At 47.5% G+C, this 21,159-nt stretch overlaps 8 protein-coding genes across 8 annotated transcripts; 6 read left to right on the forward strand and 2 right to left on the reverse strand.

The window, feature by feature from the left end:
• Nucleotides 1-181: 181 nt before the first annotated feature.
• Nucleotides 182-1,878, reverse strand: PENARI_c001G07828 (uncharacterized protein; the record flags this gene model as incomplete). Its single annotated transcript, XM_022626750.1, has 2 exons — nt 182-1,774; nt 1,858-1,878. The coding sequence occupies 2 exons, from the start codon at nt 1,876-1,878 to the stop codon at nt 182-184; spliced, it is 1,614 nt and encodes a 537-aa protein (XP_022494020.1).
• Nucleotides 1,879-4,502: 2,624 nt separating this feature from the next.
• Nucleotides 4,503-6,254, forward strand: PENARI_c001G01805 (uncharacterized protein; the record flags this gene model as incomplete). The annotated part of the gene is made up of 4 exons (XM_022626258.1): nt 4,503-5,138; nt 5,190-5,389; nt 5,438-6,012; nt 6,070-6,254. The coding sequence occupies 4 exons, from the start codon at nt 4,503-4,505 to the stop codon at nt 6,252-6,254; spliced, it is 1,596 nt and encodes a 531-aa protein (XP_022493160.1).
• Nucleotides 6,255-6,475: 221 nt separating this feature from the next.
• PENARI_c001G01015 (uncharacterized protein) lies at nt 6,476-7,750 on the forward strand (the record flags this gene model as incomplete). The annotated part of the gene is made up of 3 exons (XM_022626201.1): nt 6,476-6,636; nt 6,710-6,842; nt 6,917-7,750. The coding sequence occupies 3 exons, from the start codon at nt 6,476-6,478 to the stop codon at nt 7,748-7,750; spliced, it is 1,128 nt and encodes a 375-aa protein (XP_022493959.1).
• Nucleotides 7,751-9,565: 1,815 nt separating this feature from the next.
• On the forward strand, nt 9,566-11,435 carry PENARI_c001G07655 (uncharacterized protein; the record flags this gene model as incomplete). Its single annotated transcript, XM_022626735.1, has 8 exons — nt 9,566-9,750; nt 9,801-9,825; nt 9,884-9,917; nt 9,977-10,181; nt 10,232-10,336; nt 10,400-10,966; nt 11,027-11,144; nt 11,202-11,435. 8 exons carry the CDS (start codon nt 9,566-9,568, stop codon nt 11,433-11,435), a joined length of 1,473 nt encoding a protein of 490 aa, XP_022493663.1.
• A 2,285-nt stretch (nt 11,436-13,720) lies between these two features.
• PENARI_c001G06733 (uncharacterized protein) lies at nt 13,721-14,215 on the forward strand (the record flags this gene model as incomplete). The annotated part of the gene is made up of 1 exon (XM_022626661.1): nt 13,721-14,215. One exon carries the CDS (start codon nt 13,721-13,723, stop codon nt 14,213-14,215), a length of 495 nt encoding a protein of 164 aa, XP_022493574.1.
• A 449-nt stretch (nt 14,216-14,664) lies between these two features.
• On the forward strand, nt 14,665-15,005 carry PENARI_c001G06349 (uncharacterized protein; the record flags this gene model as incomplete). The annotated part of the gene is made up of 2 exons (XM_022626635.1): nt 14,665-14,772; nt 14,829-15,005. 2 exons carry the CDS (start codon nt 14,665-14,667, stop codon nt 15,003-15,005), a joined length of 285 nt encoding a protein of 94 aa, XP_022493276.1.
• Nucleotides 15,006-16,294: 1,289 nt separating this feature from the next.
• On the reverse strand, nt 16,295-17,923 carry PENARI_c001G08190 (fungal specific transcription factor domain-containing protein; the record flags this gene model as incomplete). The annotated part of the gene is made up of 1 exon (XM_022626781.1): nt 16,295-17,923. One exon carries the CDS (start codon nt 17,921-17,923, stop codon nt 16,295-16,297), a length of 1,629 nt encoding a protein of 542 aa, XP_022493870.1.
• A 1,198-nt stretch (nt 17,924-19,121) lies between these two features.
• Nucleotides 19,122-21,109, forward strand: PENARI_c001G03334 (uncharacterized protein; the record flags this gene model as incomplete). Its single annotated transcript, XM_022626378.1, has 2 exons — nt 19,122-19,172; nt 19,262-21,109. 2 exons carry the CDS (start codon nt 19,122-19,124, stop codon nt 21,107-21,109), a joined length of 1,899 nt encoding a protein of 632 aa, XP_022493451.1.
• Nucleotides 21,110-21,159: the final 50 nt, after the last annotated feature.

Raw genomic sequence — 21,159 nt, forward strand, 5'->3', positions numbered from 1 at the left:
ACCGAAATGAGTTATTCTTAATCTGCTAAACCATATGTATATAGATCAATGGAATTATGTCATAATTCGAGAAGAAATCTCCCAATGAATCCAATTTGATTAGCATATTAACGTTAAACGGTATGTGACATGTCTACGCAAACCAATTAACATATGCATCAAGTACACCATCTCCCTATGCTTATCCCATTATCGTCTCCAAATGTAAATCCAACATGACATCCAACCAAAACTCCTCCAATCCAGAGTCCGCGCGATCCCAAGTCTCGTGTATAACGTTAGAAATTCGCTGCATTGGTAGCTTTGGAAGGATTATCGTAAGCTCAGACATCTTCATTTTGACTTTCCGTCTGGCTTGAGCAATATCAACATCCAAAGTATTCAAACTGGGAATTGTATTTGCGGTCGGACCTAAGACAGACCCAGAAGAGAACACAAGATCACTGGAAATGCAAGCCAGAATCACGGGCTGCATCACCTTAGTCCCAGATGTTGAAGGTAGTTGATCCAACAGAGATACAATGTGTAGTGCCAAGGTGTGTCTTGTGTCTTCGACCGAGAGTGATAACCAGTCTGCAGTAATTGGGAACAATAACAAAAATAGAGCTGGAGTAGAGGATTCGTCATCTGCCTCTTGATTGCTGCGAAGCCTTTCTTCCAAAATCTCCGGGAAAACATGATAGATTTGTAAAAGTGCCGCACAGCGATATGCTTCGGCCAAAGTAAGGAAATGTGACGGGGGAGTGTTCATGTCGCCGATATCGACAGGACCGCAGTAGAATGAGAATCCAGAAAAGAGGATGTTTTGTTCAAGTTCCTCCGCCCTCTGTCTGAGATCCAGTTCTTCAGCCAAGCAGCTGAAGTCGACCAGGGTAGGATCTAGTGCCTGTACTTGTTTCCGATGCGACGTTTTCGAGGCTCGAATCACTCTTGCAGTCCGATAAAAAAGACTCAATGAGTAGGTGAGAGATCCCGTCCATGGATGAGGAATTGCTTGTCCATCAACAAGGTAGATTGAGAGGTCTCCATCGCTGTTTTCCGTGGGGCTGTCCTCGTCCAGAATTGGCGAATCCTCGGCCACAAATGCAGCCAACAAGTTCCAATACAGCAGACACTGTTTGAAAAGCGGGTACTGTTTTGCTACGGCAAAGTTTGAACTTTTGCACCGGCGCTTCTGTTTCAGAAGATGCTCCTGGGCTGCTTTCAAATATGCCAACCCTAGGTCAGACGCATCGTGCCACCCAGTGGTGGATCCTAACATTAAGAGTGCCAGGAAAAACTCATCATCTCCCATGCGAGCTGTTCCTCCTCGTGCACTATTCTGTAGGCAGACGATCGCTTGTTGCTGGGTTTGTCTTCCGATGGCCCTCATACTTGGGAAATCATTTGCCAGTGATGCGGCTGACATGCTTTGGATGGTAAAGTAAATAGCTGCATTTCGACTCCAAAGTCGGCTGATAATTGTTCGGAATGGGTTGAGAGGACAGTCAAAGGATGACCATTGGTTGCAAACAGTACGAAAGTAATACTCGACCAGCATCGCTGGGAGCTGAATAAGGAACGAAGGAATCGATGTATTGGATAACTGCTTGCGCAAGATCGACAGACTGTTCTGCTCGTCATCATTCTCTACCCCAATGCCAGGCAGCCCCGACTCGAGATTGAACCAGATATTTGCCGGGTCATCATACTCTGGCAACTGGTCAAAGACAGAGGATCCGGTGGTGTCCACCTGGTCCTGGTCTTCATTGGGAGAACGTTCCCTCTCAGGCTCCTGGGTTGGATTAGTCGCCTCGAAAGAATCGGTCGCTGTTGATTTGGGGGTCTCAATCGGCGATGCCGTCTGAGTTGCCTCACGGGAGTCATCTTTGAAGACATAGCGCCACTTTAAATTCTGCTTCTCATATCCAGGACACGTATGTCCCTTCTTGGAACATTCTTGACAACTTGGCTTCGTCTCATCACATCGGCGCTATACGAGGGTCAACTAGAAACAAGAGGTCGGAAAGGAGAGGCGAATGACAGTGCCTCTTTCACTTCAACTTACCCGCCGCTGTTTGCACCTCTGACAACCCCCTTTGGACTTTGGCCTGCACCGATTTGGATTTTGTCTTTTCCTTAAAGTGGGGACTTCCTTTGCACTTTGCATCCTACTGTAATCAGCGAGACGTGAGTGAAATCGATGTTATCGAGAGTATGAACGCATAATGGAAAGGCGGATCTCGGGCCGGCAACGACAGGCGAGCTTGGAAGGAGACACTATCGCCTCGACAAGCCCCGCGTCGGGATGCCAACCGATCCGATCACCTGACTAACCGCCGACTTTAAGGTGAACGCCAGATATCAGTCCTGGAATCCCGATTGGTTTGATATAAGTGATTGGATTGTTGGGGCTTCGGCAGACGATGGTGCTACCTATTTCGATCCCGCAGACTTTGGTCTCGTGATGTTATTCTGGTGTTGCTTCTCCACGCTAAGCCTAAACAGGAGCTATAACACGCCGAGGGCGGGTTTGTTCTCCCAATGGAGACTCAACCCCCACGGCGCACCGAATTCAAGGCTTGAATGATATTTATCAAGAGTGATGTGGCTAAACAAATAAAGTCATCATCCTCAACACCCTTAATGTGGGTGGTTGCATACCTTCATGTTGAGTACCATACTAATGTTTCTCTGCAGCCATTAACCTCACCCAATCATGACCGAGTAAGCTCATATGTCTTGCATATTGGCACACGACCATTTGCAACCCATATTTAGCAGTTTAGACTTGCAGACATCCCATGTCTGATCGGGCATGTGACTAAGAAGAAGAGTCTTCCACTCAAGCTCTTCCAGGCGAGCAACACGACACCTAGGCTCTTGCAAATCCAAAATGGCTTGACCCAACTGAGATCTACTGAGACGGTCATTTTTTCTCTGAGTTGCATGCTTTTGCAATCCCCGTCCGCAGCAATGTCGACTGTCAGATGCCATTTCATCGTGAAACCCCCCGGTTTGGGTTCGACGCAATAATCGCAACTGGGACAGCTTGATAAAATGGCCAGAAATAGTCTTCAACTGGTCAAACCTGCATGGTGCATGAAAACCAGTGCCAGCGTGATCCGTACCTACGCTCGCGCATACCTTGCCACATAGGTCAATTACTCCTGGAAGTCGCACTCCCAGACGTCAAGTCTTCTCAGTTATTGAGCATTAGGGAATGTGCCGTTGATATCAGGGTGTCCATGTGGCCAAGAACTTTAAGCCGGTCATCTTCTGACACACCGTCTCGCTTTTTCCAGCAAAGCAGAACAGCGACGTGCTGCAATGATCGATCAATGGCACCCCTCTCTCTGCAACAAAGACTTAGCATGACATCACGAGTGCGGAGAAAGTCTCGTCTACTCTGAATTGAGTTGAAGATAATGCCATGGTATACTAGTGATCTGGGCCCAGTGTGTCATACGGTGAGGGGAAATTCGCGCACTTCCCAGCCCGTAACGCCGAAGTGTCATGTTTCGACTAAAATAACCTCTTGTTTGACCTACCAACATACTCCCCATCAATACAGACTATCGACAGTTTATAAGATAAGATATCGATGCAGTCCTATGTAGTGACATGCTGATAATTCCCTCACTATGTGCGGGTATACGCAGTACGTACATGTACTATACATCCTCCCTCGGAGCGCCAGCATCTCCACATAACCGCCGCATTAGACTTAGCGTAGCCGCCGTGCATTAGCGTATCCACTAAATGTCATCACTAGTAGTAATCTGGACTAGCGCAGACAAACATAGCAGCCTCCAAGGCGAGAGACAGGGCGAGGGATAAACCGGCCAGAGCTTGTGCACGTTTCAGCTCACTCCTTAGGTGTGATAGCATCCTGTTTGACTTATCTTGCCCCTATAACTGTGTCATCAGAGTTGTCCTATCGTCAAATCACTATCTCGTTATCAGACCATTTATCCACTCAAGTCCCCTGAACAAGGGCTTATTGTTGCCGGAATGTGGAGACTCTCAACCCCTGAGACCATTCCTAGTAACCTATGGTAAAGCTTGCTTATCGTGACTGCGTTATGATTGGCACGGCCAGAACGAACTGACTAGTACATCATCCCGCATCGCTAACCTTGTTAGAAAATGGCTTGAAGAGATAGGGCACAAAAGATTTCAATGAAATTCGGCTTTAGTGGCTGTTACTGTATGCCCGGCCCTCATATGGCCAATCAAATTAACGTCTCCGCATGGAGCCCTCGTCACCAGACAATCAAATTGACGTTTACTCCGATATCCTTACTCGACGATGCTCCGCTCTCCAATGAGGAACTATAACTTTATAAGCCTGGGTGTTCCTCGATGTTTGGGTGTCCTGAGAACATAAGCTCCCAAAGTATCTTTTTACCGTTTAACTCTTCTCCTTTTTACCTAGCATTACCAAAATATTTCTTATAATCCTCTTCCCAGTGCGCCATTCTGATAACCCACCTGCTTCAACTCCCTAAAGCGCCTTGACCATGGCGACCGAAGTCGACACCAACCAGTATGACTCTTCAAAAGACAAAAAGTTCGAGCCCGATGCACTTGACGACTATCCCAAAATCGAAGAAGGCAAACAGACCTCAGCAAACGGTGTACTTGAAGCCCTTGGCTACGAGCCCGAACTAGTTCGAAACCGCTCCACCCTCCAGGTGGCTTTTATGTCATTTGTCCTTGCAGCAATTCCATATGGCCTCGCAACAACATTCGTCTATCCGCTTGTCGGAGGAGGTCCGGTCAACATCATCTGGGGATGGCTTGCAGTGTCTGTGGTTATCCTCTGCGTGGCTGCTTCCCTTGGTGAAATTACCTCCGTCTACCCAACTGCAGGGGGTGTCTACTACCAAACCTTCATGCTATCGCCGCCTTCATACCGGCGGATTGCTTCCTGGATCTGTGGGTGGTCATATGTTGTTGGCAACATTACTATTACCCTCGCAGTCAATCTTGGAAGCACCCTTTTCCTCGTTTCATGTATTAATGTTTTTGAGTCTTCGCCTGGGGTGGGAATTTTCGAGGCCGAAACTTACCAAGTTTTCCTTATATTCCTTGCTGTCACTTTTCTTTCTACCGCAGTATCGGCTTTTGGGAATAAGTGGCTGCCTTACCTTGACGTATGATCAGACGCCCTTTTACTTGCCTGAATTTGCTGACGCCTTCAATAGACTTTTGCGATATTTTGGACACTTGCTGGTGTATTGGCTATTGTGATATGTGTTCTCGTAATTGCCAAAGACGGTCGACACGATGCCGAGTATGTCTTCACCCACTTCGAGCCCCAGTCCGGATGGCCAGCTGGCTGGTCTTTCTGTGTTGGACTTCTGCAAGCTGCTTACAGCACCTCATCAACTGGCATGATTATTTGGTACGTGGTCTTCTCTCATTTCCTGAGATCGTAACTTACCTATCGAAGTATGTGCGAAGAGGTTCAACATCCATCAACACAAGTCCCAAAGGCGATGGTTGGTACGGTCATTTTGAACACCCTGGCCGGCCTTCTCTTCCTTGTTCCCTTGGTCTTTGTACTCCCCGATACCACGATGCTTGCCGCCCTCGCATCCGGCCAGCCAATGCCAACCATCATCAAGTCTGCTATTGGAAATGAGGTTGGGTCATTCTTGCTTCTTCTTCCTCTGATAGTTCTCGCCTTGCTCTGTGTGATTGGCTGTACCACGGCTGTCTCGCGAAGTACTTGGGCCTTTGCTCGCGACGGGGGTATCCCGGGCTCTAAATGGTGGAAGCAGGTGAACAAAGATGGTGTTCCATTTAACGCTATGATGCTTGGCACAGCTGTCCAGATCTTGCTTGGTTTCATTTATTTCGGATCAACTGCTGCATTCAATGCTTTCTCTGGCGTTGGAGTGATTACTTTGACCGTCAGCTATGCCTGTCCAATTGCAGTGTCTCTTGCTGGAGGTCGAAAGCACATCAAGAATGGGCAATTCGATCTTGGGACTCTTGGGCTGGTTTGTAACATTGTGGCTCTGGGTAAGACATCTGATCTATGATTGCTAAACGAACATCGCTAATTATTTACGCATTTAGCCTGGAGTATCCTAGTTATTCCCCTCTTCTGCATGCCAACTTCAATTCCTGTCTCCGCGGAGACTGTCAATTATGCACCAGTCGTTTTTGTGGCATTCATTTTAATTGCTTCCGCTTGGTACTGGGTTTGGGGTTATGAGAAGTATGCCGGGCCGCCATCATTGGATAGCGAACCTTGGCCATAGGGAATATAAATAAGCAATGTATCTGGTAATTACTGGGAGTTATGAAATTGAAGCAATTCCAAGACATCTCGTGTTACTCCACTTGAGGCTGAGAGGCTGAGAGGGGCACGGCCCGTCTCACCTGCGACCGCTCTTTTCTCCCACTCAGCATTTGCTGCCCAACCCTTGCATTGTCTCTTGTCTATTATTGCGGCAATCCGTTTGTCTTTAGGTTTTACAAAATGCAGGACCCAAACTGCCTAGTCTGTGCCAACCTGTTGGTGTACCAATGGAACGGTGAACTTGCAAACGACTGGCGACAGACTCACCTCGTAAATTTTCACATTGCAGATCCTAGCGACATTTCTTCTATCCTTCCTGCTTGGTCAAAAGTGTGCATAATGTATGTGATAGATCTCCATGTCCAGAAGATTGCTGACTTATCAAGTGTTGCCAACTCATTTGCGATTCAAAAGTGCCATCAGTGTCAAGAGTCTTTTGCAGATGCGTTCGCTATGCCTAAATTCTGGTGGTCAAAATATTTCCGAGATGGGAATGGCGGTTTTGGATGTGAAAGCACGAGGCGTTCTGGAGTTGTTACTGGCTTCAGTAAGTATACAGATAGTAACTATGTGACAGCGCTGATTTTGCTAGATACCTGGTCTAGATTTACTGTAAAACAGGTGAAACCGGATGCCAGTTTCACATGGTATTATACAAATCTCTTCACTAGATGGCTACCGTCCACTGGTCAGACTATTATCCTTGCATTCGATATGCAGCCACCGATCCAAGGGCGATGTCTCAGAGCTCTCATGAATCCGGACCCAAGTCTTCTCAGTGATCCATTCTGGGCTCACCCATATCTGATGGAACAGATTGCTCGCGCCCAAGAGCCCTCTGTGTGGGGTATCCGAGACCATGTTCGAGCCTTGGAGACCGAAAAGAAACCAGAAGGTAGACCACAGCCTGACTACAGACGGCTGCATGACATCGCACGGCATGCAATTCATGTCAATGAGACATTAGACGCCACCATGCAAAGTTTAGAGTATTTGATGATTGAACATGAATACTATAAAAACTTGACCCCCGAGAACGCCACCAGTGCATCTGAGGATATCCACCGTCGTCTGCGCTTTTTCCAATCTTTCATCGCCAATCTACGCTCTCGGTCAATCTCGAATGAAAAGAGACTTCAGAACGAGATCCAGCTGGCTTTCAACACTGTGGCCCAGCATGATTCAAGTATCACCCTTGAAATCGGTCGCGCTACTCAACTGGATAGCGCCACCATGAAAACAATCGCTTTCGTTACTCTCACATTCCTGCCTCCCACCTTCATCTGCGCTATCTTCAGCATGTCATTTTTCAACTACGGCCCTGATACTGGTTGGAATATGTCGAGCAACTTCTGGATCTACTGGGTCTTTGCTATACCCACAACTGTTATTACAACGGTGCTGTGGACTTATTGGGGAGACATTCGGGACATGGTTTTCTCGAGAAAAGAATAAAATCAGATTCTCTATTCAGAACATTTTTACTCTCTCGAAATTGGGCATACTTGTGTACCTATTCCATGGCTTATACTCACTCTTAGTTCATCCCCGGGCTGAAGGAATCGTGGGGGCTTCTGTGAGATGCCAATTCCACAAGGTGTTCCTGTGATGATGACCGTTCCAGGCAATAAGGTGTGACCCTATCATTGTGAGCTAAGTACGACATATAAGCCTTTGGACTTTTCAACCATACCTGAGATAGATAAGAGACAATTTCGGGTATACTAAATATCATGTCGTCGGCAGATTCATTTTGCATAATCTTCCCGTTGAGAGAGGTCTTCAGATTCAAAATGGCAGCATCGGGGATTTGCTCTGTGGAAACAATACATGGGCCGAGTGGACAGAAGCCGTCCTGGTGGATGTCAGCTATGATGCTAACCTTATCTGAAGCAATTTCGCAAAACATACCATGCCCTTCGCATAAGACCATTGGGAAGTCTGATCCTGATGCTTGCGGGCGGTCACGTCATTGGCGACGGAATATCCCAGAATGTAGTTCGATGCTTCCGAAACTAAAACATTCTTGCATTCCCTGCCAATGACCACGGCTAACTCAACCTCATAGTCTGCTTCGTCATAAGCCACGTTGGGAGGTAATATGATTGGATCGGCGGCAGAAGCAATGCAGGTCTCTGCCTTGAGAAAAACGCTTTCAAATATCAGCAAGTAGCTAACCAAAGGGTCAATATACGAACGTTGGTGTCTTTGGAAGAGTCATCTTCATCTCGGCGGCATGCTCCTTGTAATTGAGGCCAACACAGCGAACAGTTCCAGCTTCTTTTTGTGACACTGGAGATAGAAGCTGATCAATGACCTTGATTTCACCAGTAAAGGAAGCGTCATAATCCAACGCTGAACCGCCAGCCACGACTTTGACAGCCACTTCAAAGTTTTTTTCTATGGCCTGGCCCACTGCGAGTTTGTTAACCAAATGAAATTTCTTAAAGGGCATGACATGTAGTACCATCAATGTTCACATTTACCGGCTCGCCGCCGTAGACTTTACCATCTTTGCCTCTGAAGCGGACCCATCGTTTCCAAACCTGGAGGGAATCAGTTCAATTCGAATTGCAAGGAACACTTATGCAAGGAAAAACTTACTGGATGGTTTGTAGTTAAACTTGGTTTAACCCCATTTGTTTTCGAATCATTGGAAATCGCCATGTTCAAAGATAAGCAAAATAAAGAACAATTCAAAGTTACAAAATCTGTCGTCTTTGTCTTCTTATCAATGTCTCATGATGTACCCCACGACTAGAGTCGGGAAATTCATCGGGAAATTGGTGGCCGATCATAGGGACAAGGTTTGAATTTACCGATGCCAAGATGATAAAACGCGGGGAATCGCAAAGTTATCGGACCAGGCCGACCAGGCCCAACAAAACTTTGTGCGGAATTTGGGAACCCTATTATCGCATCTGTGAGAGACTCAAATGGGATTGAAGATGATATCAAAAAGTCCATATTGTGGTGTATAAGATGTAAAAATGAATGTTTTAAGGTTACGGAAAATTAAGGTAGAGCCAAATTAAGAGAAAGAATGGGTCACTCTCGCTTCTTATCTCTCACGGTTCCATTCGGCTGCGATAGGCGCCACCAATGTTGTCGGACAATTACCGCCCCTTTCTCCAAATTCTTTGAATAAACCGATGTATTCCCCGATGGTTGATAACGACTGTATAGATGTGATCGGTACTTAAAGACCGATGAGGATCATATGTCTACTTGCTTCCATTCTCGGCATCACCCTACTATTCCTTGCCCAGCATGACAATCAAGGAAACAGATATCAAATTTCAAGCCGACGCATCTTCGGACCATGATGTGCAAATGGGCAACTTCTCAATTGATCCCGTCCGCGAGAAGAAGCTTCTGTGGAAGCTTGACCTCTGCATTTGCCCCTTAGTGATGCTCATTTTTTTGGTTGCCTACCTTGATCGTAGCAACTTGGGGTAAGCTTTTATCTCACACAGAATATGTTCAATTGCTAATTATTTTCTAGAAATGCGGCTGTTGCAGGAATGCCAGTAAGCACGAGACTATAAGTTGCTGGAGGGACTTCCAATACTAACTGTGCTCCCACAGGAAGACATCGGTCTAGTTGGAAATGAACTAGGGAGTAAGCTAATAATTCATATCCCATTCTTACTACACTAGGAGCTAACAAATCGGAAACAGATGCCGTATCTTTGTTTTACGCGACATATGTCTTTTTCGAGATCCCATTTTCGATGCTTCTCAAGAAATTACGCCCAAACAGATTGATCTCCGCGTTAATCATTGGTTTCAGTGCGTCAGTTCTTGCCGGCGGCTTTGTCAAAAATGTTGCGGGGCTTTATATTACCAGACTTTTCCTCGGTGTTTTTGAGAGCGGTCTATTCCCGTGAGTTTCGTGATCATATTTGTTCCAAAGTTAAGCTAATGATTGTTTAGCTGCTTGACCGTTCTCTTGACCACTTTCTACAAGCGCGAAGAGCAAGCACAAAGAATTTCATATCTTTTTGTATCTGCTGCTCTGAGTGGAGGATTTGGCGGTCTGTGCGTGAAGCCCTCTTTAGGTTATCGAAACCTTTTTACTGCACATGCTAATAAAGATTATAGTCTAGCGTTTGGTTTGATTCGCTTGGACGGCGCAAGTGGTCTCGAAGGCTGGAGGTGGCTCTTCATTGTGGAGGGACTTATGAGCGCCGTCGTTGGCATTGCCACTTTCTTCCTTCTTCCGAACAATTATGAAACCGCTTACTTCTTGAACGAGGAAGATAAAGAGTTGATGCGCATGCGTATGCAGCAAAATGCACGATACGCTGATTCCGAAGAATTCGATATTAAGGAAGTGTGGAAAACCCTGAGAGACCCTAAGAGCTGGCTCACCTCCTTCAACCAAATATGCGTCAACACTTGTTCCTTCGGATTCAGCACCTTCTTACCCACAATTATTCGAGGATTTGGCTATGATTCTGTCAGAACTCAACTACTCACTGTCCCTGTGTATATCTGGGCTTCCGCTTTCTACTTGGTGGTTGCCAATCTATCTGACCGAGTTCGCATGCGGGCTGTCTTCATGGTCCCCTTGTGTCTCGTAACGGCCGTTGGATATGCTTTGATGTTGGGAGTGGATGTCCATGCGCGTGGTCCACTTTATTTTGCAACATACGTTTGTGTTACTGGGTATGGACACTCCATCGCTCTAAGACTACATGGGGGTATAACAGCTGATCTTTCTTTCAGAATCTACGCGGTTGTTGGCCTCGGAGTCAGTTGGAATGCTAATAGTCATTCTGGTTACTATAAACGTGCCATGGCAGTGGGTCTTCAGCAATCTATCGGAAATTGTGCAGGTTTAATTGTAAGACAACTCAAATTTGTGCCTTGATTTTTGACATTAAGCTAACATATGTCACAGGCAGGTCAAATCTACAAGTCACCAGTTAATGGGCGCTATGTGACTGGGCATTCCGTTTCACTTGCTACGATCTGCCTTGCATTCTTTGGAAACGCGGGAATGTGGATGTTGCTGCGATACCACAACACTAAGCGGGCTCAAATGTCACCAGAGGAGAGGGAGACGATTGTCAGCTCAGGGTCCTATGAGAAGAAAGGTGGAGACTTCCATCCGGACTTCCGCTATATCCTGTGACATTTTGTATGCATGTCTACGTATCAACACATTATAATTTTATGTTTGGAATTGACAAAATTCGATTTGCAAAGGATTGATTCCAAGTGCTTGCCCCGTCCCTTTTGTGAATTAATCTCCTCCTCCTCCTTCATAAAGACGTTCATTCGATAATCACAAAATGTTAAGGGAATTTGTATAGTCTTTGGGCTAGACTGGGAACCAGTTCCATGCGGATTGAATAACTATTTCGAATGATTTGGATGGTTCTCCTATCTGAGGTCAGATGCTGTTGAGTGCTGGACTTGTGTTCCTCAGAATAGATTTCACTCGCCAAGTGGGGATCGGCGTTCGAATGTGGCAATAGAAGTCACTTTCTTGTTTGGGGTTTGTAGTTTTCGAATCCTGATCCATAATGTAAGATTGGGGCCAGATTATGCTCCGACCATTACAAGCCTCGAGGTGTCTAATGCTCTCGGGCATCTTCCGAGTACCTTTAGTGAAGACATCAAAAATCGATCACTCGGGGATGATTTGTCACTATAGCCTGCTATCTCGTCCATGGGTCTATAGAAGCTCTGAATGTATAAGAGACTTATTCACCAATTGACGTTGGATAGCGTATTAATCGTAGGACCCTTTCCAATAGGGCCCCTTACCACAGCGTGATATTCACACTCGACTTACATGATCGGCGTTTATATGACCGGGGTATATTTATAGATACTGATCATCCGAAGTATCTAGGGTCACGTCTACAAGGGTCTTCAAACATCTATCCTACATTTGTAAGCACTGGTGATCAGCCAAAACTACTCCAAGCATGGTATGTCGTGGTGGAGACTAACGCAAGATTCAGTGGGGGCGGGGACTTGGCAATTTGATACTGAGTGATATTCATCTGAAACAGTAGATCACCGGGGGGCATTGCCTACTACATCTACTACTATATACTACTATATGCACCTTTGTTACTAAAGAGAATATACCTAAACACGGACCCCCACACACTACATACATGTACCTTGTGCGAGATGTGGTAAGTGATAGGCATCGGGATTTGGAATATAACCCCACGCAATTGGAACCGCCCTTGGCACTTCAAGCCGTGACCTACAAAATTCCGCTTTGCTTTATTCATATCATGATTAGTAAAAATTAGAGCGCGTTGGAAGCTACACCATAGGAAAGCTCTATGTGTGGCATCCGAAGTACATGTATAAGTTATCTCTAAAGATAAGTTACGGATTGAAGCTAACTCAGGATCAGGGGTAGTGATATACTCTATATTAGAGTTGTAAGTTAAATCCATTGGATTGCCCTGCAGAATATGAGATAATAAAACAATTTGGGGCCATTGGCTTGCAGGCTTTTGCCGTAAGATTTGAATTTGGCCCCCATTTCCCTGCCTTGGTTTTAGCCTTCATTAGTGCTGATTTTCTGGGGATGCAGAATTTTGCAATCAAGTAAAAAACGATTCACTGGTCATGTGAAGCAACTATACTCTGTCGGCCAACCTTCCATCATTGCTTGTTATTGCACAGCAATGGGAGATCTACGTTCGTTCTCGGGATTGGGACTAGCCACAAGTGACGGTCCCACGTTTCAAGGAGTCTCTAGGCATGGAAGTACTTTATTCTACATTTCAAGTCTTATTCTGATGCAAGTCGTCTAATGAACTGTTAGAACTGAAGTGGATAATATGAGTGCTGATCCAGGGGTCAACTCAAAAGTCCCAGCAAGGCCAAGACCTTACATACAAGCTGTTAGTGATACCCCGAACCCGCAAAAGAGCAAAATATTGATCCTTCAGCTAATTTTTGACCCCTTAATAGATGGAGCTAACCAAATCACTCAATGCACTGTAGCATAATTTGCCACCAACCCCAAATCTGCCTGCCAGGTCTCCCGGATGGTAATGCTTTCAAATGTCGGGTCATATGCAGGAATCAACGCCAGGCATGCTGTACACTAGAAGGCGAATACTCAGAGTCATATCGTAAATTGTTATTCCCGCAATATAATGGTCGATAGGCCCACTCTTTAGAAAGTGGACAGTGGACCCCGATTCAGCCCCGTCAATCCTTTTGTGCTTTGCTGATATTTCTCCACAGCAGCTCATATTCATGATATCATAGAAGGCATAGAAGTGCAGTGCTCTTGGCACCGGCTCTCAGGGTGGCTCCGAGCAGGTATAAAAGCCCTCTGAACAGCAGCATCAAGAGAGGAGCATCAACAACAAACATAGCTCCCATTCCAGCTATAAACAAACCATTCTTCGAAATATCAATTTTCACAGCATCATCATGTTTTCTCTCCGCACCGCTCTTCTCTGCCTGATGGCTGCCTCTGGTACCGTCTACGCCGAGCATCTCAAAGTCGTCTGGTCGTCTGGTAGCTTTTCCACAATCTCCGGTCCTGCCGGTGGAAACACGAACGGACATTATTCCGGCTTTGCTATCATCAACGACGCTGGCGAAGCCATCTATGACCAAGGCTTCCCCGATGACCACTCCCCTTGTTACAACACCGACGACGGCCGCGAGTTCACCATCGAGGGTGACTGCTGGAGTACCCCACGCAAGTTCAAGTGCATGGCTGATTTCGGAGGCCATCCTGAAACCTGCGAGGTTAAGGACGGTAATGGCAACAGCCTTGGCACCGGTAACGGACAGACTGATACCACTTTCATTGGTATCTCTATCGGTCAAGACTCTAGCTGTGTTGTCGAATTCGATTCTGACAGCGATGGCTGCCCTGTTGATGATGGTAACGGTCCCCTTCACGTTACCTCTGGTTAAATGACACACCAGAGCTCGAAGGTCACCCTTTGCAAATGTTGGAACTTTCTCTTTTGTATCGAGATCTCATTCCATGAACAGGATTTTAGATGACTCTGTATAGTCTGATGGGTTTATTATCTTCTTACATGAATTCAACCATCTAGCAAACAAAGTCGGGATGGTCATGTCCTTTCCTGTATGTACCTGGCTCCACGCTTCTAGTGTCTCTCTCTTTAAGAATCTAGCAACCCTTACAAAACTATCGTATGGAGATTACCGTATTTGATCGTATGCTTAGTCGTTGGCAACACAGGCGAGGTAATGCTATACCACCCCGACTTGGGAAACTCTTGTCCCTTTGTTGTTCTTCTCTCCACGTCGCTCAGCCACCAGTTCTTCCAACCTCCATTCCTCTACATCCATTCTACTTGTCTATCATCCAGACGATCCGCTTTCAACGGTTCATCATGTCTTCCCCTACCAAAGCGAAGGAGACACCCGATCTCGCCGGCCTCACCCCGGGTGAGACAAAGCACCTGCTTCTTGCTAACCTGTGCATGACAAACACTGGCAAGGTTAGAAGCCTCGCAAGCTTAATCTTGCTCAAGCTAATTATGAAAACGCTGTACAGATGGATTGGGAGCTCCTGGCCACCCTCACGGACACCAAGGCCAAATCCACCCGATGGACTCACCTGAGGGGTCGCCGCAAGCTTGAAAATGCCTACCATGGAGTCCTCGCTGGTTCTAACAGCAAGGTTGAAGCCCCTGACAACCAGGGCGACCTAAAGGCCCAGGAGAAGAAGTAGCCTGAACAACAACAGACAGCCAGGAGAATACACGAGGCGATGCGCGTGGGTCCTGAATTTATGAGTTCTTAACAACTACCCTCGATACGGCGATCATGGAGGTAAGAGGCCCAATCTGTTCCTAGTTACCCGGCTGTGTTTACGATTGTAATGGCCATCGTCAAATAGATCATTCACGTTTTCGGCGCTACAGCGAGCAGGGGGGGCATTCTCGAGGGACATACCTGGCTCAATAATTCCACATAAAACAGAAATACAAGCAGGCATGCATCAGTCTACATGTGCAAACCATATTCGTCTAATCGCGTGACTCTTTAGAGTCCCCGTAGCCTTAGATTGAACTCGAATTCCGCTCAGATGTACTGGGAGATCATGGATGAATTGCTTCGGGGTGGACGCCTGATCTACGAACTCCGTGGTACTATATTGACCTCGGAATCGGTAGCATTCAATCTACAGTCACCGTATCGTTAGGTTAATCGTAAACTCCGCGCAGATATACCGTACATCATGTGTGGGTCGTTTCAGGATAGACAACACTTCCGAACCTGTCCCGCCGGTCGATGTGGAGCGTGAGAGATGAGACAATGTTGTTCACGTCAACGATCCCTTGTCGATGTTCACAGTTGCACTTGCAGATCTGATACCTTCCCAAGCACACCCCTAATGCCCGTCTCCGCTCTCGATTTCTGCATTCTCACCAACTGATATCATGGAAGATGCCTCGATGCTTCAAATCCAGCGCGGTCTCCGCCTAATGAAAAAGAAGCGTGAGATCATCAAAGGGTCATAAGGCTAGCACCACTCATCGTCACACGTACGTTTCCCTCTGTCTCTTCTACAATCGCAAGCTAATGATAGTCAGGCGGATGGCAGGTCGGACATACAGCACGCGCTACCCCTACCTTTCGATACAAGTTTCTATATGTTGCTTCAGAGTTATGAAGCATCTGGATCGTCTTGGTGGGGTCGAACAGCAATGTCTGCTCATATAGTTTGCTAGAGCGGCAGGGATGATCTCTGTGATGTGGCAACGTGCCGGAGATTCTCAAGTTCCTCGCCCTCTTCAGGGTGAGGCTGCACTAGATACACTTTGCACTCTGTGGATGGGTAGTAACGGTGGATTTCAAGAAGTGGTATACTTCTTTTACGAAGGGAATGGTCATTGGAGACTCTGTGGCAAAGATTCGTGTCTCATTTGGGTCGACAAAAAGCTCCTGACATGGTTTATGAGCCCTGCAAATCTACCAAGAGTGATGAAAATGACTTCAGTGCTACCGTTAGATACCCTATGTATGATATGCAATCTCAGAGATCATTTGCTCCCAGGTTTCAAGATCTGCTGCTTGTGGAAACGCAAAGTTCTGGTCTTCCCAGACTGCGGGCCACATCATATCAGGAGAATAAACTGGTGGCTGACTGGGCGAACCGGCCATTTCAGCACCCGCGATATTCATTGTTGTCGACATGTCTGAGTTACCTCCTCGCTGTTGTATTATGAAGTCTGGCAAAACTTCGGGTGGACTTATTGGAGTCTTGTCGCTCGGCTGTTCGGTGGCTAGGGCAAATCCTCTGGTGCGGATGATACACAACTCGACCACTTTGACCTCAGCAAGGCCAAATTCGTTAAGCCAGACATCCTTTCGCAGTCTTTCGCAATATTCCTCGAGGTCGTTCAATATGGCGGCAGTTTGAGGGGCATTAGGTCGCCGCACCGCTATAATGCCAAGAATGAAGGCACTGTTGAACATGTTGTGGGTTCCTAGTGTCCATCTCATGTTTTCTGCCGTTCCGTAGTTCAATGACTGTAATCTGATTTTGAGATCGGAAGACGCAGAGGAAATACATGCCTCGTGGCTTAGGCCGAAGCGATTGGTGATAGATTCGCGTAGAAGATGAGGTCGATGAAGAGTGATTCGAGCAAAATGAAATGCGGAGTGCAGATAGAGCCGATGCCATGGCAAGAATGTATGCGAGTCATCCAGTGATAGTTCAGGGTCATCCACAGAAAAATACGCAGGTAGTTGTTGTTTCCACGCAACAAGCTTGTTATCCATTTCGACTACCATGTCGTACGACGCAGGGTACAAGCCAAAGCATCGGTCCTGTATTTCACCTGCAATTTTAGCTAGTGTAGTTCCAAGAAGCGATACAGTACTCCGTGTCGGATAGCTTATAGCATGGGCCTTGGCTGTAGATGACTGCTCATCTGTCAGTCCATCCAGCCACACGTTTTCTGGTGCTTTGATGAGACACATATGATCCGATATTGCGTATGGCCTTCCGAGAGCAAGTGCAATGGTCTTGTCGAGCATGTACAGATTGCTCCAGAGGCGTCTTCTGGTCTCCGTAGCTTTCTTGGATAGCCCCCACTTTTCTCCATCGATATGCATGCCCTGAGCTTGAGCCATACGCATAGCAAAGCTGATGGTGAGCCAACTCTCAGCGACTTGCCGGGTATATAGCAAATAACGTGTGACCATCAGGCCTGCTCTAACAAGATCTAAGCTTTCTCCGTGAAAAGAGGGCGAAATAACGATGGCTCGCCTGGCAGCCCAGTAAAAGCGAAGAGAAGCTTCCTCGCTTTCTTTTCGTTTTTCGGGTGAAGATGTCGTGGGGCTGTCTAGGAGCACACTGAAGGCCAGGATAATAAACAAAAGAGCGAGCCATCGAAGATCCACGCCGGCGATTTCGTCAAATCCAAACTTTCGCCCCCAGAACTCTGCGAATTGCTGTCTGAAGGTCTCGGGGTGGACCGTGTCGATGGCCCAGTTGATCTCAGTCAAGAATCTTTCGATCAACTGATCAACAGTCACCTTATTCCGCGGTAAAAGACCAAGTAGATCCCAGACTTGTGAGAATGGACCGGAGTCATTCCGGAATGATTGCAACGAGTCCTTGCTTGACAACAGGCTCATCGGGGGTAAATCAGGAGCAGATTCCTGGATCATACGTGCTGCCACCTGGTGGCCAAAGTAAGAGTTTCCAAAGAAGCTCGGTGCTCCTCGGGCAATATATAACTGCCCTAGCTCTGTGCCCTGGTTATCTGCTGTATGGTCACCTTGTCAAACTCAATACTTGCTGTGTGGGCGGATAATAACCTTACCTGCTGCGCTGACTGCCCCCTGAGAGGGTGCTACATGGTCTCTATCTTTGTCGGGCCACTGGCACAACTCGGGCACTCCACGTTGAATGCAGCGAGAGCATGGTAACTCTCTGTTGCATTTCTGTTTCCTGGAGTGGCATTGGGAACAGGATGTTGTCTTGCGGCCACGTCGAGTTCTAGCACGGGTTTCGAGCATCCCGTTGTTTCTGATCTTCCCGTTTGCGCTCATGGCTTCATCTGGTGGCATATCCCAGACATGAGGGATCGATGTTTTATAACCAGGCGACAAAGCTGAGGCTCGTCTGGGGCCCGAGAAGGTTAAAAGGTTCTCTCGAGCGGAGGTTGTTGCCTGAGAGATAAGGCTTCAACCCGACGTTAAGGTTAGTTAGTTAGTTAACTAGATGAAGTTATATAGATGGAAACGATTTGGGTTCTAGAACTCAGGTGCTTTAATGAGCTGAGAATGTGAAACTGAGCTTGTCTATCACCTCTGAACTTGGGAGAACTGGTTAGTATGTTGATATCCCTTAACCTCAATATTGAAAGCTTTTCCTCTGCATTTGAGAAGTATGACACAGCATCAACAGAAGCGAGACATTCAAGAAACTGCTTTATAAAGTGATCTCAATTGTGTGAAAAGAGAGTGTGTTGCAAACTTTTGGGCCGCTCCTGTAAACCTTTCCAGTCCGGGGCTTCTGCGTATAGGCCGGGTATTTCGGGTATCAAAGAAGCTCAAGAAAAGCACAATTCCTTCATGGAGCATATTTGTACTACAAAGCAATCTGCCTGTCAAAACTATCGAAGAAGAGAGAGTTCGAATTTGTTGGCGCTTATAGAGCTGCTGAGTCATCTGACGTCAAGCGCGTTGTTTACATTTCGTTCGCTTCGACCGCCTCGACTTCCATGACTTCCCCACTCCCTTTCTTAAGATCTACCCCTGCAATACTTTTTCAGACTATTGCAATTTCCTCACATCTCTCTGTCTGTCGCTTGTGTTTTTCTTTGTAGCTATGGCGATTCGCCGTTCCGCGCGCATTCGTCGCGCCCAAGAGTCTCCGGAGGTGAGTAGCATAGCAACATCCCATTGTGGGATGGGCCCAGATATAACTCGTGGATGTTCGTGTCTAATGTTTATTCCTTTTCTGCTCAGGTTGAAGACCCTACCCCTCAACAACCCCAGCAAACTACGGCTTCCAGACTTGCCTCCGTTGCCGAAGGGGAAGAGACTGCCAACCATAATCTTCCCCATGTTCAGACCCCAGTCGCGCAGACACCATCTCAAAAGACTCCCAACGCGTCTGCTCAAAAGAAATCCGCGACCGCGCAAACTCCAACTAGTGCGACAGCGGCTCGTCCACCTCGAGAAGAAATGCATCCCAGCAAGGTGCACCAAAGCACGACCAAACGCGCGGACTCGGGGCTGATCCTTGGATTCAACCCCGTCAAGAAGGATGCTGATGGCAAAGTTGTCAAGCAAGGCGTAATTGACAACACACCTACCAAATCCAAGGCATCTCCCGCGACTACCCAATTTGGAAATCCAGGATTCGAATTCAAGTTCTCCTCCGAAGAAAACGATCTCAGCGACCAGGCCAAGAAACTCATGGAAAGTGTCCGTGGCGACGTAGCCCGAATCAAGGCCCAGATGATTCACGACAAATCAAAGCAAGATCATGAAGAGCACGGAGATCGGAAGATTGCCATGCCGAAGGGCAGGGCTGGCCGTTTCAGCGATGTGCACATGGCCGAATTTAAGAAGATGGACTCGATTGCTGGACACGCTTCGGCATTCCGCGCTACTCCTGGTCGCTTCCAGCCTGTTACCAAGACCCTCAAGCGATCTAAATCCAAAGCGCAGCTTGACGAGCCGGAGAGCCAAAACTCATCTCCCTCTCGGCCTGCCGCAAAGAACTCGGCTTTGCCTGCTCCTACTCCTGCCGCTACCGCTAAGCGTGTGAAGCACAACAAAACCGGAGATATCTCATCTCGTGGATCAGTGAAACCTGCGGAGAAGACTGTGGAGAAACCTGAGACGCCTCGCAGACCCGCGGGTCCACGCCCTCGCCCAGGTGTTCGCAACTCACTCATGACCCCCACCCGTGCTTCCCTCGCTCGCTCAACTGCTACCAGTATCAAGGCGCCGAAGACTTCCATGATCCCATCGTTGAAATTCTCCCCGGTTGCTAAAACGATTGCCTCGCCACGAACACCTCGTACCGATTTCAACCCACGCCTCAAGGGCAAATTGCCAACCCTCAGCAACCTTCGATCTATTCTTCGCCGGCGTCAGCCTCTCTTCTCTCGTGATCCTGCCAAGATTGCATCTGGCACCCATGTTGCTGCACCTGATTTTAAACCCAACACGCTCTTTGGGGGCTCCACTGTTGACCTGACTGACTCCGCTCCAACGCCTTCGCCAAAGAAGCATGTTGAGTTTACTCCAAGTGTCAAATCCCGTCAGGAGCTTGCTCAGGCGTCTCCCACGCCCTCCAAGACCCCCTTCGTCAAGCAACGGTCTACTTCCACCGATGTGTTCTATCCGATCCTCCCTACTCTCACGCCAGAGAAGAATTCTGCTATCTCGGCTGCCGCTGTTGATTCCCCCAGCATCTCATCCATCCGTCGCGTGCGCCCCTCGAACGCTGTGGAACAGACTGCTTCGTATCCTGAAATTCCTGTGATTGCTCACGGAATTGCTCACGGAATCGGCAACAAGAAAAGGCATCGTAGCGAGGTCGATGACACTTCCAACGCCGAAAACACCGAGAACGTCCCACCGGCTGATGCGCACACCGACGAGCGCAGCACCAAGAGACTAAAGTCAAACCCACCCACTCCGAGCCCAGTGAAGCCAAGCCCAGCGAAGCGCATCATCAAGACCCCAGTGCGGCCTTCTACCGGAAAGGCTGGCACCCCTGCCAGCACGAGACAAAAGAACCGCGGTGTCCTCAGCATGAGCCGTCTCAACATGCTATCCAAGCCAAAGGGGCACGCCTAAACACGCCATGACATAATAGGTACACGCCTGGCGCGTTAGGCCGCGTCTCT

The sequence above is a fragment of the Penicillium arizonense genome (genome assembly GCF_001773325.1).
Source record: "Penicillium arizonense strain CBS 141311 chromosome Unknown PENARI_contig001, whole genome shotgun sequence".
In the NCBI taxonomy this organism is placed as follows: Eukaryota; Fungi; Ascomycota; class Eurotiomycetes; order Eurotiales; family Aspergillaceae; genus Penicillium; species Penicillium arizonense.